This window comes from Hemitrygon akajei, chromosome 1, assembly GCF_048418815.1.
Source record: "Hemitrygon akajei chromosome 1, sHemAka1.3, whole genome shotgun sequence".
NCBI classification, from domain to species: Eukaryota; Metazoa; Chordata; class Chondrichthyes; order Myliobatiformes; family Dasyatidae; genus Hemitrygon; species Hemitrygon akajei.
Window position 1 is genome coordinate 77083101 of NC_133124.1, and position 19361 is coordinate 77102461.

At 43.4% G+C, this 19361-nt stretch overlaps 1 protein-coding gene across 1 annotated transcript in view; it reads left to right on the forward strand.

Annotated features, from left to right (window-relative positions):
- Positions 1–19361, forward strand: part of LOC140727989 (meprin A subunit beta-like) — an 87652-nt gene that overhangs the window by 55768 nt on the left and 12523 nt on the right. The window contains exons 11-13 of the mRNA XM_073046060.1: positions 10947–11420; positions 12443–12625; positions 14906–15098. Coding sequence (XP_072902161.1) covers positions 10947–11420; positions 12443–12625; positions 14906–15098 — 850 coding nt within the window. The remainder of the gene's footprint in view (positions 1–10946; positions 11421–12442; positions 12626–14905; positions 15099–19361) is intronic.

A 19361-nucleotide genomic window follows, 5' to 3' on the forward strand; every position in this document is an offset into this window, starting at 1 on the left:
AAAATATCCAGTGAGTGGCAGTTCTGTGGGTGAAAACGCCTTGTTAATGAGAAAGATCAAAGAAGAATGGCCAGAATAGTTCAAGCTGACAGGAACACAGTAACTCAAATGGCCACATGTTATAACAGTGATATGCAGAGCATCTCTGAATGCACAACACTTTGTTCAGAGACGTTCTTTGAGATGGAATACAGCAGCAGAAAACTACAAACATACTCTCAGTGGCCACTTTATTAGGTACAGGAAATACACAATAAAATGGCACTCAGTGTATTTTTTTCCCTTTTTTTATTTTTATTGAACACAAACAAAAACAGAAACACTAAACATATGCTAACAAAGCCAAAGAATCGCACATAAGCAGCAACTAATATGGAACTATTAACTTTAAATATACAATTAAACAAGAAAATCCACTCTAAAACTGTTGGTCAGAAGGAACTATATCTAGAAGGAGTCACAAAACAGAAACATTTACAGAGATAACCCGAAACGTTGACAGATTTGTAGAGTCTTTACAGCTTTCTGGTTATGGGAAGTTTTCAGAGTATTAACGTATAGTTTGAAGTCTGATGTAAAAAAATATAGATGAAGGTTTCTTATTGTTGTATTTGCATTTATGGATATAAAATTTGCTGTAAATTAACAAAAGATTTATGATAAAGAAATGATCCCAATGAGATTTGGTATTATTAGTAAACCCAAATAAGACATTTTCAAAACAGAAAGTAAAATCCACATTGATATATTGATCTATAAATTGACAAACATCAACCCAAAATGTTTTAACATATTCACAATCCCAAAACAGATGAAAGAAATCCTCTGGATAAAAACCACAAAAAGAACAGTTAGTTTCAATATCAGAATTAAACCTTGTCAAATAAACATTGCTTGGATAATATCTATGTATAATTTTAAATGACATTTCTTTAATTTTATTCCTCAATAAAAATTTATTAAATAAGCCCCAAATACTCCTCCACCTCAGATTCCCCAAGCGACTATTCCAAAAACTAACAGCCGTAGGAATAGAAGTAATGTCTTTTTGAAACAAACTTCTAATGCCTCTATTATTTTTTTTAAAAAGACGGAGGAAAACAGATCTTTCCTACAGCTGTACTGGATGGATCCAAGTTGGGTAATTCAGCTACCAAATATAATGTATTTCTAAACAACATAATTACACCAGAGGGAATTGCATCCATAACAACATCAAATTCTTTTGGAGTCACAGGAAATTCAAAGGTGGATAAAAACTCAGTATAACTCAATAAAGTACCGCTTGAATTAAATAACTGTTTAACTAACAAAATATTATTATCAAAGCAATCTTTATAAAACAAAGATTCATTCTTATAAGTTATGTTGTGGTTATTCCAGATAAAGTAACTATGTGGAGAATAATTGTGTTTCTAAATCAAAGACGAAGATAAAAGCATCTGTTTATGAAACTGAGATAAACGGAGAGGAACTTTGTCTATTTTGTAATTACATAAAAGAAAAAAATTCAATCCACCAACCTGGGAAAAGACAAAAGAAGGAATACAATTCCATATAGAAGTAGGATTACGTAGAAGTTGTTTAATCCAATCAATTTTAGAAGTATTATTATGACTATCAAGATCAAGAAAATTTAGACCTCCCTTGTCATAACTATTCATGACAGCAGATTTTTTTATATGATAAACTTTGCTTTTCCATGAAATGTTAAACAACATGGTGTCTATCAATTTACAGATTTTTTTTTATCTATTTAGAAGGGGAGAGCTATATATATAATCCTGGAAAGACCTTCTGCTTTACAAAGCAAAACCCGGCCTTTCACAGATAAGTCCCTTTGAAGCCACTGGTTTAATCTTCCTTTGGTTTTGTCTATAAGAGGTTGAAAATTATCCACACACCTTAAGTATTCATTTTTAACAATAGTTATCCCCAAATATGTAACTTTGTCTATTACTGGAATATTATTAATTATAGATTGAGTGCAACCTTTAAGAGGAAACAATTCAAATCTGTGAATATTTAAACAGAGGCCTGAGGCTTTGGAAAAAACAGAAATACAATTTAAAGCCAATGAGATTTCCGAAACATCATTTAAGAAGTCCTATCATCTGCAACCTGACTAATCAGAATATTGAAATTTGCACAGGAAATGCCTTTTAGAGGACTAGACTTGATGGAATAGGTGAGCAGCCGAGCACATAAAAGGAATAAATAAGGTGAGATAGGACAACCTTGTCTCATCCCCTATTCACATCAAGCCACGGTGAAATCCCTATCTTCAACTTTATAGAACTATTAGTGTTTGTGTACAAAGCCTTAACAGCCTTACAAAATAATGGACCAAATCCAAATTTACCAAGAGCAGAGAAGATAAACTGATGCTCAATAGTATCAAAAGCTTTGTAGAAATCTAAAAACAGGATAAAACTATCATTTTGAACAAGATGAGAATAATCAATAAGATCTAAAACTAATCTGACATTATTAGAGATATGATGACCCTTCATGAAACCTGACTGTGTTTCATCAGTAATAAATGGTAAAACTACTTTCATTCTGTTAGCAAAGATTTGGGCCAGAATTTTATAATCACTATTAAGAAGGCAAATAGGACGCCAATTATCGATACATAATTTATCTTTTCTTGGTTTAGGAATTAAAGTAATAAGGCCCTGTGTAAAGAAGTGGGAAGAAAGTCTTTATCAATACATTCTAAAAACAACTTTTGTAAAAAGGGAGCTAGGGTGTCAGAAGACATCTTATAAAATTCTGCAGTCAGACCATCCACACCTGGCGACTTATTATTTTTTAAATTTGAAATGACAGCCTTTACCTCTCCCAAGGTAATAAAAATATCATTTAATCAAAATAAAGGATTTTCTGATCATTGGACAGGTTCCTAAGAATATTAATATCATTCATGAGATGTAGTGTAGATGCTTCACAATATTTTGAGCTATACAGTTTACTATAAAAAGGTAGAACAATATTTTGCAATTTTTTTTTAGAGTCCTCTGTATTAAACACCATCAATATTAAGCTGATGAATGGAATTGAATTGGGCACGCTGCTTTTCTAAATGAAAGAAGCTGTACTCTGTTCACCCTCTTCCAACCATTGTTTCATGATCTCACATATGCACCTTCTGCCTTTATAGCGATAAAGATGGTTTAACTTGCCCTTTAACAAAGCAGGCTCCTCTTTACCTTTCCCTGAAAGGTTACCTGGAAACAATTCATATAAATTTGCAATCTTAGAGATCAAGGCTTTCTTCCAATTTTCTTTTCTTTACTAAATTTCACTACTGTATTTCCTAAAGAATTTGGCAGATTCAAATCTAAAAGGGAATTATTCTCTACCATCGCTTTATGTACAAAGTAGGTTGCCAGATTTTTAATGTGCAAAGAGACAACTTCATGCCCCAAAATGGAATTATTTAATTTCCAGTAAGATTTAAAATTGGATTCAGCTGAAGATAATGCAATTTTGTATATGGATAGCTTTATGATCTGTTAAAGGTGAGGGAAAAAATTTAAAGTGACATTATTATTTCTTAAGGGATCGGATAGTAACCAGTAATCTAGTCTAGACATGCATGTAATAGATTTATTAGTCCAAGTATAATTTCTAACTCCAGGAAATTGCTCTCTCCAAATATCTATGGTATTAAACTTCTGAATAAAGCTAGTAAAGTTATTATAAGTAGAGTGTTGCCTTTGGTGGCCATCGATCAATATTTTCATCTAATACCAAATTAAAGTCTCCTCCCATAACAATAAATACATCAGGAAATTTAGAGAGCCAATAATCAAAACATTTTTCCAAAATCTCAAGTCATCTATCATTATCATTTCTAATATTATAATCATAAATATTAGCAATAAGAAACATTTTACCACAATATTGAATAATAGGAACCAAATAATGTCCATTAGTATCCGCCTCAGAGTGCAAAACAGCTCCTTTAAAGTTAAACATCAGAATACAAACACCTGTAGAATGTTCAGAATGATGATGATGGCGCCCCGTGAAGTTGCAAGCTTTTATGCTTGAGATAGTGTGTTGATCTTCATCTCAAATTTTTAATAATATGTCACAATCCCGGTCCAGTGTCGCTCAATACTCGATCACTTACCATTTTTGAAGTTTTCTTTGGCTTTGGAAGACATATTTTGTGTTTTTTATTGTCGCGTGGTGGATGATACCATGTGCTCTGGAAAGTTATAATGCCTTCAAAGAAGCCCAAGAACAAAGAAAGAAAAAGAAATTGGCTGAAAAAATCAAGGTGCAGTCCTTCCCTGAAGATATGGAGTCTGGAGTGCCTTTGGTAAAGTCTAGTGCTGCTGCTTTGGAACTGGAGTACAGTTATTCCCAGCTTCAAAATCCGGAGGTCGACCCCAGCCTGGAGCCTCCTTTACCTGAGTCAGACCTCGACACTCTGGTGAAGCCTGCTGTTAAAAAGAAGAAAGCAGAGGTCACTTTACAAACTATAGCGCAGTTAATTAACGATAGATGCGATGATCTGGTGTTGAGAATTGGCAACAATAAAAATAGCATCGATGACATTAAGAAATCCCTCGACTTTATTTTTGAAGAGGTGAATACCTTGAAGTCTGATGTTGTGCAGATTAAAGGGACTTGCACGGACCACGAAAAGAGAGTTGAGACTTTGAGTTGAGGCTGAATGAGGCCGAGTGTTATCAGAGAAGGTGGAATCTGAGAATCCACGGCATTCCAGAGCAAACGGATAAAAAGAAAGTAACTCAAATATGCCAAGCAGTAGCTCTGGAGGCCAAGGAGGAGATTCTACTACACGTGGATGTTGTACATCGTCTCAGTCGGATAAGAGGGGATAAGAAGCCTCGGGTGACAATTATTCGATTTTCAAACAGAACCACGAGGGATCTGGTATGGAAACAAGCCAGAAAAATGAATACTTGCTCTCGCAGAGCCTGAGGATCATTGAGGACTTGACTGCAGCTGATAAGTTGACCCGACAGAAGCTATGGCCGCTGGTGGAGGCTGCTAGAAAAGATGGGAAGCGTGCTTTCTTTGTTGGAACCCGAGCTTTCATTGATGGAAGAGAGATACAAGCAGAATGGTAACAAGTTGGTGTGGCAACTGGTCTACTACCTCTACTAATATTCAAGTCTGGCCTTTGTTTATATAGGACTGGGATAGTTTTTTTAAACTTTTATTATTAGAGATGAAGGATTCTTTTTGTATACATATATAATTTCTCATAAGACTGTCTGATGCACCATCAATAACTCTCTGAGACGTGAGGCGAGATATAGGCTTTTATTGACTGGAAGAAAGAACAAGCAGTAGTTGACCACCATACTACATCCTGGAGACTGAGGGCTGGGCTCAGGCCCCAATCGCCTTTATACCGGGGTCTGTGGGAGGAGCCACAGGAGCAGTCAGCAGGGGGTGTGTCCAGACAGGTATATGTAGTTCACCACATTCACCCCCCCCCCCCTTTGTTTTAAAAGGGGCAAAGTTTCTTACAAGTATATTTACAGGTTAAGTCTATCAGGTGGTCGAATCTGTCGCTGTGATCTACGTAGCACCGGCTGTGATTGCACAGATGCCGGTGGTGGTGATTGCACTGGTGCCGGTGGTGATTGCACTGGAGACGGTGGTTGTGCTGGTTCCGGCCTAACTGGAGGTGTCAGCCCACTAGGCGTCAGTGATCCCTCATTCGTGTCCGAGGCGGCTGGCATATGCGCGTGCGAGACGCCCGGTATAGGAGTGTCGTGAGGAGTCTGTGTAGGGCTCAGTGTGTGCGGTGTCACCTCGGTGGGTACAGAGTTCATAGTTACCGTGGAGTGGTCGGGGTAGTGGTCTGCTGCTCCTGCGGGTGCCAGGTCGCGGACAGAGACCGTGTCCTCCCGCCCATCAGGTAAGACCACGTAGGCATACTGGGGGTTCGCATGTAGAAGGTGAACCCTCTCGATCAGCGTGGAGTATTTATTGCTCCTCACATGTTTCCGGAGCAGCACTGGCCCTGGGGATGTCAGCCAAGCTGGTAGGGTGGTCCCAGTGGCAGACTTCCTGGGAAAAGAGAATAGGCGCTCGTGAGGGGTGGCATTGGTGGACGTACATAACAGGGAGCGGATAGAGTGGAGTGCCTCGGGGAGGACCTCCTGCCATCGAGAGACCGGCAACCCTTTTGACTTAAGGGCTAAAAGTGTGGCCTTCCACACTGTGACATTCTCCCTCTCCACCTGTCCATTTCCCCGGGGATTATAGCTCGTGGTCCTACTAGTAGCAATGCCCCTAGCCAGCAGGTACTGGCGCAGCTCGTCACTCATAAAGGAGGACCCTCTATCACTGTGGATATAGCAGGGATATCCGAACAGAGTGAAGAAATGGTGCAGGGCTTTTATGACGGACGTGGCAGTGGTGTCGGGGCAGGGGATGGCAAAGGGGAACCGTGAGTACTCGTCGATAATGTTGAGAAAGTAGACATTGCGGTCGGTGGAGGGAAGGGGGCCCTTAAAGTCAACACTCAGTCGCTCAAAGGGGCAGGTGGCCTTGATAAGTTGTGCCTTTTCAGGATGGTAGAAGTGCGGTTTGCACTCAGCGCAGACTTGTCAGTCCCTGGTCATCGTCCTGATGTCCTCAAGGGAGTACGGCAGGTTCCGGGCTTTCACGAAATGGTAAAATAGGGTGACCCCCGGGTGGCAAAGATGTGCATGGAGGGCGTATAGCTGGTCGAGCTGTGCGCTGGCACACACTCCTCGGGATAGGGCATCAGGGGGCTCATTGAGCCTTCCAGGCCGGTACAGGATATCATAGTTGTAGGTGGAGAGTTCTATTCTCCACCGCAAAATTTTATCATTTTTGATTTTGCCCCGCTGTTGGTTGCTGAACATGAACGCAATTGAGCGCTGGTCGGTCAGCAAGGTGAACCTTTTGCCGGCGAGATAGTGCCTCCAGTGCCTAATAGCTTCCACTATGGCCTGGGCTTCTTTCTCCACCGCGGAGTGCCGAATTTCAGGGCCTTGAAGGGTATGAGAAAAGAATGCTACTGGCCTCCCTGCCTGATTGAGGGTAGCAGCCAGCGCGAAATCGGAGGCGTCACTCTCTACTTGGAAGGGAATGGTCTCGTCCACTGCATGCATCGTTGCTTTGGCAATGTCCCCTTTAATGCAGCTGAAGGCCGCGCAGGCCTCGGCAGAGAGGGGAAAAGTGGTAGACTTGACCAGGGGGCGGGCCTTGTCTGCGTAATGAGGGACCCATCGGGCGTAATAGGAAAAGAAGCCCAGGCACCGTCTGAGGGCTTTGAGGGTGGTGGGAGGAGGGAGTTCTAACAAGGGGCGCATACGGTCGGGATCAGGGCCAATGACCCCGTTCTCCACGACATACCCAAGGATAGCGAGTCGGGTGGTTCCGAACACACACTTGTCCCTGTTATAAGTAAGGTTCAGGGCTTTGGCCACTTGGAAAAATCGTTGGAGGTTGGCGTTGTGATCCGACCAGTCGTGACCACAGGTGGTGATATTATCCAGATAGGGAAATGTGGCCTTCAGTTGGCACTGGTCCACCATCCGGTCCATTTCCCTCTGGAAGACAGACACCATTTGTGACACCGAAGGGGGACGCGCAGGAAGTGATAGAGCCTGCCGCCCGCCTCGAAGGCGGTGTAGGGGCGGTCCTCTGGGCGGATGGGGAGCTGGTGATAAGCGGATTTCAGATCTATTGTCGAGTACACCTTGTACTGAGCTATCTGGTTGACCATATCCGCGATGCGGGGTAGGGGGTACGCGTCAAGCTGCGTGAACCTATTGATGGTCTGGCTATAGTCCACGACCATCCTATTTTTCTGCCCGGTCCGAACAACAACCACCTGGGCCCTCCAAGGACTTGTGCTTGGCTCAATGATCCCCTCCCTGAGCAGCCGCTGCACCTCCGACTGAATGAAGGCCCTGTCCCCCACGCTGTACCTCCTGCTTTTAGTTGCCACAGGTTTACAGTCAGGGGTCAGGTTGGCGAACTGCGGTGGGGGAGGGATCTTTAGGGTGGAGAGGCTGAAAGTGGTGTCGGTAGCGCAGCTGTCGGCATGGTGCTGGGTGGGACATGTTGGTCGGTGTGTGTGTGTGTGTGCGGTAACGGGGTATATGACGAAGTCCCACAAAACTGAGGATTCCTGACAGTGAGTGGTGGGAGGGGCCCTTCATATGCCATAGTCACACTTTCGAGGTGGCTCTGGAAGTCCAGCCCCAATAGCACAGGCGCGCACAGTTGAGGCATAACCAGTAGCGCAAAGTTCCGATATTCTGTGCCCTGCACCACCAGTGTCACTACACAACCCACCCGGATGTCTGTGGAATGCGACCCAGAAGCCATGGTGACTCTCTGGTTTACCGGCTGTGTCACGAGTCCGCAGCGTTGCACCGTGTCCGGGTCAATAAAACTCTCAGTGCTGCCCGTGTCAAACAGGCAGCTAGTCCTGTGCCCCTCCACCAGGATGTCCATCATTGACCTTGCAAGCTGGTGTGGGGCGCTTTGGTCGAGGGTTACGGAGGCCAGAGTTGAACTGCTGTCTTGGTGCCCGGTAAGCACCAGTGGGTCGGGGGCGGGGCAAGTTGGAGCCGACAAAGATGGCCGCCCCCATCCGGGCAGGCAAGAGGGCGGCCCCCATGTCTTGCACAAGGCGGGCAGGCAAGATGGCGGCCCCCATGCCTCGCACGAGGTGGGCAGGCAAGATGGTGGCGACTAAGATGGCGGCCCCCATGCCTCACATACAGCGCTGCCCGACCCTGCTCGTGGTTCAGACTTACAGACCTTGGCAAAATGGCCCTTCTTCCCGCAGCTGGAGCAGGTCGCTTCTCGGGCCGGGCAGCGTTTTCGGGGGTGCTTTTCGAGTCCGCAGAAGTAACACTGCGCGGGCTTGCGACTGGCAGCAGCTGTGGTCGGTTTCGGGGAGTTCGTGGACTCGCGACTGGCAGCGGCGTTGGTGAATTCGCTCGCGGGTGGCGGGGTCTGAGGTGCCCACGGGACCGGCAGGGGATCGCGCGGCTAGACAGCGTCAGAGTTGTGCAGAGCAGCCTCCATCGTGTCGGCCGTCTCGATCGCCGAGCGTAAGGTAAGATCGGCATTTTTCAGCAGCCGCTGGCACACGTACACTGACCTGATCCCCGTAACGAAGGCGTCTCGTACTAGCAGCTCCGCATGTTGTTCCGCTGTCAGACCTTTGCAGTCGCAAGTTCGCACGAGTGTCTGTAGGGCTCGGAGAAACTGCCCGCTCGACTCATCGGGTCACTGTCGCCGCGTCACTAAGCGATGTCTTGCGTAGACGGTGTTCACCAGCCGCAGGTACTGTCTTTTGAGGGCATCCAGTGCCCCTTTGTAGGTCGGCAGGTCCCTGATAAGTGAGTAAACTTTCGGGGTGACCTTCGAGAGGAGAATTCTGTGCATAACAGCGGGTTCAGTTGCACGAACCTCCTCCAAGTATGATTGGAAGCATGCAAGCCAGAGTTCAAAGGCAAGAGCTGCTTCTGAGTTTTGAGGGTCCAAGTCTAATCTTTCCGGACGTAAAATACTTTCCATGTTTTAAAACTTCCAGTCAATAAAATTGATGCACCATCAATAACTCTCTGAGACATGAGGCGAGATATCGGCTTTTATTGACTGGAAGAAAGAACAAGCAGCAATTGACCACCATGCTACATCCTGGAGACTGAGAGGCAGGGCTCAGGCCCCAATCGCCTTTATACCGGGGTCTGTGGGAGGAGCCACAGGAGCAGTCAGCGGGGGGGGGGGGGGGGGGGGCGTGTCCAGACAGGTATATGTAGTTCACCACACTGTCTTTCTCACTTTTTTCTCTTAATGCCAGGGGACTTAGACACGCTGTTAAACGTAAGGCTTTATTCTTGTTCTTAAAGCAGCATAAACATGTGGACTTTTTAATCCAAGAGTCACACTGTGTGACTGAAGACATTAAACTATGGAAATCCCAGTGGGGGGACGATGTTTGGTTTTCACATGGTTCTGAACATTCTGCACTGAGTGTATGTCTTACTGTACACCATCAAATGATAACTCACTGATAGGGGTATAACTTGTGAGAAAAGATATCTGGAAAACCTACTGATTAGAAATATGACTTGTATCCAGAAATCCCATTGATATGAGTTGAACTTTATTGGTGGCATTTGGGAAAACTAAACTCAAATCAGTGAATGAATGTGTTGTAATGATCAATCACTGGTAATGGTAAATTGGTTTATTAATGTCATATATACCTAAGTACAGTAAAAAAACATTGTTTTTCATGTTATCCTTGCAGATCAATTCATTACAATAATCCATTGAGGTGGTACAAGGGAACGCAATTTCAGAATGCAGAACAAAGTGTTGCAGTTATGGAGAAAATCCAGTGCAGACAGGCATTAAGGTGCATGATCATAATGAGATAGATTGAAAGGTCAGGAGTCCATCTTACTGTACTAGGTGATCACTCAATAATCTTCGAACCCCGGGATTGAATCTGTCCTCAAGCCTGCAGCCACCTGTTTGCAGCCTTTGTACTTTCCGCTCAGCGGAGGGGAGAGATGAGAGAATGCTGGAGTGCTTGGTGCTTTTGATCATGTTGGTTGCATTACCAAGCCAGTGGGAAGTATCGACAGAGGCCAATGAAAGCATACAGGTTTCTGAGATGTGCTAAGCTGTGATCATAACTCTGCAGTTTCTGGATTAAACCTACTAGATTATTTTTTGGAGAATTCAGCCTTATGCAGAAGGAAATTTCCTAAACCAGACTGGTCAATATCTGATTCCAAATCTGCCAGTGTTGTTGACTCTGAAATGGTCTTCCAGCAGGTACAGAGAGTACTTAGAAATGGACAGTAAGTGTTGTCTTCTCCAGTGACATCCAGTTATTTGAAATGACTTTTAGTTTTAGTAAAATGAAATTTTGTTCCTTGTAACAGTTGCAGGTCTGAATTACTGGCAGATTCATCACGTCAGCCTGAATGTCTCTGGGAAGTTTCGTGTTGTCTTTGAAGGGGTGAAACAAGCAGCCTCATCCAATGGAGGGATTTCCATTGATGATATCAACCTTTCAGAAACCCACTGTCCTACCCAGGTGTGGCACATCAGGAACTTCACCGATATTCTGAACAGAAGCCCGTCTGGAAATGCTGGGGTTATCTACAGCCCAAGATATTACTCCATTGAAGGTTATGCATTTCAAATCAAGCTCTACGTGAATGGTACAAGTGAAACTCCCTTCTTTCTTGGTATATTCTTCCACTTGGTCAGTGGTATTAATGATGATCGTCTACAATGGCCATGCCCATGGATGCAAGGGACCATGCTCCTGATGGATCAGCACCCTGACATTAGACGACGTATGTCCCACCAGATAAGTGTAACTACGGATCCGAATAAAACCCAAACTACAGGTCAGTCCATATCTTAGATAGATAGATAGATACTTTATTCATCCCCATGGGGAAATTCAACTTTTTTTCCAATGTCCCATACACTTGTTGTAGCAAAACTAATTACATACAATACTTAACTCAGTAAAAAATATGATATGCATCTAAATCACTATCTCAAAAAGCATTAATAATAGCTTTTAAAAAGTTCTTAAGTCCTGGCGGTTGAATTGTAAAGCCTAATGGCATTGGGGAGTATTGACCTCTTTATCCTGTCTGAGGAGCATTGCATCGATAGTAACCTGTCGCTGAAACTGCTTCTCTGTCTCTGGATGGTGCTATGTAGAGGATGTTCAGAGTTTTCCATAATTGACCGTAGCCTACTCAGCGCCCTTCGCTCAGCTACCGATGTTAAACTCTCCAGTACTTTGCCCACGACAGAGCCCGTCTTCCTAACCAGCTTATTAAGACGTGAGGCGTCCCTCTTCTTAATGCTGCCTCCCCAACACGCCACCACAAAGAAGAGGGCGCTCTCCACAACTGACCTATAGAACATCTTCAGCATCTCACTGCAGACATTGAATGACGCCAACCTTCTAAGGAAGTACAGTCGACTCTATGCCTTCCTGCACAAGGCATCTGTGTTGGCAGTCCAGTCTAGCTTCTCGTCTAACTGTACTCCCAGATATTTGTAGGTCTTAACCTGCTCCACACATTCTCCATTAATGATCACTGGCTCCATATGAGGCCTAGATCTCCTAAAGTCCACCACCATCTCCTTGGTCTTGGTGATATTGAGACGCAGGTAGTTTGAGTTGCACCATATCACAAAGTCCTGTATCAGTTTCCTATACTCCTCCTCCTGTCCATTCCTGACACACCCCACTATGGCCGTGTCATCAGCGAACTTCTGCACATGGCAGGACTCCAAGTTATATTGGAAGTCTGATGTGTACAGGGTGAACAGGACCGGAGAGAGTGCTTAGCTTCCCTGCTTCTGGTTTCAGTGTAGGCACACTAATGGCTATCTGATCTGGTTACAGGTAATGAAACATCGTTCTTCTGGGATAGGCCAAGCAAAGTGGGAATTCTGGTGACAGAAGCTGATGGCAGTCAGTATTACCGGGGTCCAAGCTTGGGATTCAGCACTTTCTTATCCCATGAAAGACTGAAAAGTAGAGAGTTTGTCAAGGGAGATGATGTTTATTTCCATCTAACCATGGAAGGTAAGGCTTTGTTTCCTGGATACTGCTTCTTACACTCACTGCACATCTATAATGAGGAACAACTGATCATAGAGTTATAGAAATGTACAGCATGAAACAGGCCCTTTGGCCCATCTAGTCCATGCTGAAACCATCTAAACTGCCTACTCCTATCGACCTGCACCATGACCATAGCCGTCCACATCCATATCATCCATGCACCTATCCAAACTGCATACATGTTGAAATCGAGCTTGCATGCACCATGTGGTCTGGCAGCTCATTCCACACACTCATGATCCCCTAAGTGAAGAAGTTTCCCCTCATGTTCTCCTTAAACTTTTACCTTTCACCCTTGACCTCTGATTGTAGTCCCATCCAACCACTGTGTAAAAAGCCTTCTTGCATTTCCCTATCTATACCCCTCATTATTTTGTACACATCTATCAAATCTCCCCTCAATCTTCTACGTTCCAAGAAATAAAGTCCTAACCTATTTAATTTTTCCTGATAACCCAGGTCCTCCAGACCCAGCAACATCCTTGTAAATGTTCCCTGTACTCTTTCTACCTTATATCTTTCCTGTAGGTAGATAACCAAAACTGTACACAATACTCCAAACTAGGCTCACCAATGTCTTATACGACTTCAACGTAACATCCCAACTCCTGTACTCATACCTTGATTTATGAAGGTCAATGTGCCAAAAGTTTTCTTTATGACCTAATCTACCCGTGACACCATTTTCAATGAATTATGGACCTATATTCCCAGTTCCCTTTGTTCTACCACACTCTTCAGTGCCCTACCATTCACTGTGTAAGACTTACTCTGTTGGTCCTAATGACGTGCAACACTTTGCACTTGACTGCATTAAATTCCATCTACCATTTTCCCAGCTAATCCAGATCCCTCTGCAAATGATGAGAGCCTTCCTTACTGTCCACTACACCCCCTATCTTTGTGTCATCTGTACTGCAAATCTGCTGATCCAGTTAACCACATCATGCAGATGATGATATAGATGACAAACAACAATGGACCCAACACCGATCCCTGCAGCACTCCACTAGTCACAGGCCTCCTGTCAGAGAGGAAATGTCTACTACCACTCTCTGGCTTCTCCCACAAAGCCAACGTCTAATCCAATTTACAACTTCATCTTTAATGCTGAGCGACTGAACCTTCTTGACCAACCTACCATACGAGGACTTGTCAAAGATATCTGAGCATTTTGCTTTAATTGGTATAAAGACAAAAAATGCTGGAAGTACTCAGAAAATTTCTAGATGTATATTGTATGCAGTCCATTTCTCTGACATTAAGTGTACCTATTGAAAACTGAGCAGCATCTGAAACTAGAAGTAGAGTTAACATTCCAAGTTCACAATCCTCACTATCCTCATCATCTGGGAGAAACCCTCTTCTCATCACTACCATCAAGGAAGAGGTACAGGAGTATGAAGACCCACGCTCAATGATTTAGGAACAGTTTCTTCCCCTCAGCCATCAGATTTCTGAATTATCCACAAAACCATGAGCACTACCTCCCTATTCCTCTTTTGCAATCATTTTTAAATTATAACTTGTAATTTTTAAAGTCTTGCACTGTACTGTTGCCACAAAACAAATTTCGTGACATACACACCTAATACTAATTCTGATTTTGATTGAGAAAATGTGTTGGATCAGGCGTGAAGAAGTTACCGAATGTGATCTGGAGTGCAGGCTGCAATAAATTTCTAAGCCTGTATATGGATCTGCCAGCCACTTGCCACTTTTGTGGGCTGTACAAGGCCATTTAGTACACATACATGAAGTACATGCAGCCCCTTTTCACTTATCTAAGGGGACTTCTCCTTGCCTTCTGGCTGCATTTTAGCCCCATCTTTTGTATAATTAGTTATCCAATACAGAGGGAGGCAAGGAGGGAGGAGGACATCCTCATCAATTTGCTCCTGGGGTTTGGCCGAGTTAGTATCAATGGGTCCTGGAAACAGGCAGCTGAGGGCTCCACCCGTGCTGACTGTCTGGCCATTTTTCTAGGGTTTCTGTTTGCCCAAGTAACCTTGGAGAAAAAACATGCACTGTCCAAAGATACAATAGAGGTGTTCTGGGACTGTTGGGTACCACAGGGGTAAATGGCATCCTAGATGAGGATGGAAATATTTTAATTTAATTCATGTTAGCTATCATTGTTGTCTCCAATGTTTTTTGTAGCGTTGAAATAAATATATTTTTGAAAAAAACAACCGTGATTGTATGACAAGATATGATGTGTGCTGTTCTCTGATCTTTCAGATGTATCACATCTTGTAGCCAGTCAGCCTACACCATCAGCTCCCTACCACTCCACCACACCCCATCCTATCACCAACTTGTCCAGCAAGCCAACAACTGACAAACCGATGACCAGCAAGCCAGAATTATGCATTGACTTTCAATGTCAAAATGGAGGAGTCTGCGTTGTACTGGATGGAGAGCCTGTGTGCAGGTAATTGCTTTTGTTAGTGTTCCCACGACACTGATAATTTTGATTGCCATTAACTGGAAAGTACTTTATATATACATATAACATATTTAGTGACTTCAGGATACTTTACAAACAATCAGATGCACCATGATGTACCTGTAAATTGATAACAACAACACAAAATGCTGGCACAACTCAGCAGGCCAGACAGCATCAATGGGAGGAGGTAGTGACGACGTTTCGGGCCGAAACTCTCCGGGGTTTATAATAATAATAATAATAATAACAATGAAACCCTCCGTGTTTCGGCCCGAAACGTCGTCACTACCTCCTCCCATAGATGCTGTCTGGCCTGCTGAGTTCTGCCAGCATTTTGTGTATTTATTTATTTCTAGCATCTGCAGATTCACTCGTGCACCTGTAAATTGATAAGTTGGTTTATTGTTGCCATGTATATGAGGTACAATGGAAGAACTTGGGTTTGCATGCCATCAATACAGATTATTTCACAACATAAGTACAAATAGAATACAGAATAAATTGTTACAGTTACAGAGGAAGAGCAGTGCAGGCAGACAATATGGTGCAAGACCATAATGAGGCAGATTATGAAGTCAAGAGTCCATTTTATTGTGTTAGATAATCGTTCAACAATTTTATAACGGAGGGATAGAAGATGTCCATAAGACCATAAGTCCACAAGACATAGGAGCAGAATTAGGCCAATCAGCCCATTGAGTCTGCTCCACCATTCCATCATGGCTGATCCCTGACCCACTCCACCCCATATACCTCCCTTCTCGCCATATCCTTTGATGCCCTGACCAATCAGGAAACTATCAACTTCCACCTTAAATGTACACAGGGACTTGGCCTCCACCACAGCATTCCACAGATTCACTACTCTCTGGCTAAAAAAATATCCTCCTTACCTCTGTTCTAAAACATTGCTCCTCAATTTCTGGATGCCCTCACCATAGGAAACATCCTCTCCATATCCACCCTATCTAGTTCTTTCAACATTAGATAGATTTCAAAGAGATTCATAGATCACAGAATAGTACAGCACAGTACAAGCCCTTTAGCCCACAATGTTGTTCCAACTCTTAAACCCTGCATCCCATATAACCCCCACCTTAAATTCCTCCATATACCTGTCTAGTAGTCTCTTAAATTTCACTAGTGTATCTGCCTTCACCACAGACTCAGACAGTGTATTCCATGCACCAACCACTCTGAGTGAAAAACCTTCCTCTAATATCCCCCTTGAACTTCCCAGCCCTTACCTTAAGATAGATAGATAGATACTTTATTCATCCCCATTGGGAAATTCAACATTTTTTCCAATGTCCCATACACTTGTTGTAGCAAAACTAATTACATACAATACTTAACTCAGTAAAAATATGATATGCATCTAAATCACTCTCTCAAAAAGCATTAATAATAGCTTTTAAAAAGTTCTTAAGTAGTTTACTTAAATACATTAAATACAATCAACCCCGGTACTTTAACATATCTTACTCCTGGCGGTTGAATTGTAAAGCCTAATGGCATTGGGGAGTATTGACCTCTTCATCCTGTCTGAGGAGCATTGCATCGATAGCAACCTGTCGCTGAAACTGCTTCTCTGTCTCTGGATGGTGCTATGTAGAGGATGTTCAGGGTTTTCCATAATTGACCGTAGCCTACTCAGCACCCTTCGCTCAGCTACCGATGTTATACTCTCCAGTACTTTGCCCACGACAGAGCCCGCCTTCCTTACCAGCTTATTAAGACGTGAGGCGTCCCTCTTCTTAATGCTGCCTCCCCAACACGCCACCACAAAGAAGAGGGCGCTCTCCACAACTGACCTATAGAACATCTTCAGCATCTCACTGCAGACATTGAATGACGCCAACCTTCTAAGGAAGTACAGTCGACTTTGTGCCTTCCTGCACAAGGCATCTGTGTTGGCAGTCCAGTCTAGCTTCTCGTCTAACTGTACTCCCAGATACTTGTAGGTCTTAACCTGCTCCACACATTCTCCATTAATGATCACTGGCTCCATATGAGGCCTAGATCTCCTAAAGTCCACCACCATCTCCTTGGTCTTGGTGATCTTGAGACGCAGGTAGTTTGAGTTGCACCATATCACAAAGTCCTGTATCAGTTAAAGCCATGTTTGAACAGTGGTGCCCTGGGGAAGAGGCGCTGGCTGTCCACTCTATCTATTCCTCTTAATTCCCCCACATTCTTCTAAATTCCAGTGAGTACTGGCCCAAAGCTGCCAAATGCTCCTCATATGTTAACCCTTTCATTCCTGTCCCTCAGCCTGGTGGTATGTGTCTTCAGGCTTTTGAATCTTCTGCTAGTGAGAAGATAGAGAAGAGAAAATGTCCAGGGTGGGTGAGATCTTTGGTTATGTTGGTTGCTTTACTGAGGGGAGCATGATGAAGGATCTCAGCCTGAAATGCCATCTATTCATTTCTCCATAGACGCTGCCTGATCTGCTGAGTACCTCCAGCCCCTTCAGCCCACAATGTCGTGCTGACCTTTTAACCTACTCTAAGATCCAACCCTTCTGTTATAAGGATTACCCCTCAATAATAATGATCAGTTCGGCACACAGAGAATCTGTATTTCCTGACAAGTGCCTTTATTGGCCCAGTTCACAAGCACGTGAATTTACACAACTGCATACCTGTGTGCACACCTACTAGGTTTCTCTGTCCCTCTATGAACAGTCAAAGAACAGAAAAGAGAATAGCCGGGTAAAAGAGCCTATGCTGGCCAGGAGTTCCTTGTGGTGCCAATGTAAATTCCATGTGTCTGATGTGGATTCATTCTTATTCTTTCCCTTATCGGACCAGTCTATGCAACGGACACACAAAATGCGGGAGGAACTCAGCGCGCCAGGCAGCATATATGAAAAAGATTAAACGGTCAATGTTTCAACCCAACACTCTTCATCCGGACCTGCAGATTTTGTCGTTTTTGTCGTGTTTCAGATCAATCGATGATGTTTCAGTTTTGTTGGTTTAAGGTCATCTGACTGACCTGTGTCAGATTCCCATTGATGTAGCCAAAGGCTACAAGCAGTATTGCTTTATGGCCCTTCCTCTAGCCTTGTGTCTAAGGTGACTTCCTTTGCTATTTTTCCTAACTCAGCCTGGTTCAAACCAGTCTAACCAGTTCACCCAAACACTGGGCTCAGCTGTTTCTTCTACGAGTTTACATTTTACATAATAAAGAGCTTCTCATCTGAGAATGGTCTCAGGTTTAGTAGACCATTAGCAGAAATTTCTTGTGTCCATGTTCAACTGTCTGATTAAATCAACTGTCTGATTAAATTATCCTTGAGTAAGAGCCAGTTCACCAGACAGTTCACAAAATGGTGGCTGCAAGGACAGTCTCACAAAATGGCCTCCTGCCACTACACAGCAAGAATAAAGACTTTTGTTTCTGTCTGTTTCCACTGCCCTTGCCTCATTCCTGTTCACTTATTTATAGATTTTCATTCTTTCTGACCATACTTCCCTTCCACGTGGCCTCCATTTTTCTTTCATCCACATGCCTACCTAAGAGCCTCTTAAATGTCACTAATATATCTACTTCTTCCACCACCCTGGCAGTATTTTCCACAAACCCACCACTCTCTGTGTAATAAAAAAAAACAAACATCCTCCCCATCATTTCCTCTAATTATCTTAAAATTATGCCCCCTCATGTTAGCCACTTCCATCTTGGGGAAAAAGCCTCTGGCCATCCACTCTATCTATGCATATTGTCATCTTATACACCTCTATCAAGTCACTTTTCATCCTCATTTGCTCCAAAGTAAAATGCCCTAATTCACTCAACCTATCCCCATAAGGCATGCCCTCTAATCCAATCAGCATCCAGATAAATCTCCTCTAAAATGATACTAATTGGACTAGTACTCCATGGAGGGGAGACTGTTTTCCATGTTGTTCTGAGAGAGTCCACAACGTGATGTCCACAACCCTCTGCAGTTTCTTGCAGTCTCAACAGAGCAGTTGCCATACTAAGTTGGGATGTATCCAGATAGGATGATCTCTATGGTGTCTCAATAAACACTAGTGAGAGTCAAGGATGAAGTGCTAATTTCTTTAGATTTCTAAGGAAGTAGAGGCACTGTTAAGCTTTCTTGGCCATGAGATTTATTAAATATAGCAACCAATTGCTACACTACAAGCGACCACAATGAAAATTTGTCATTTTGGTGAGATTTAAATATTGGCCCAGATCCCAGGTGGAATTCCTCTTTGGGTAATTCTGAAG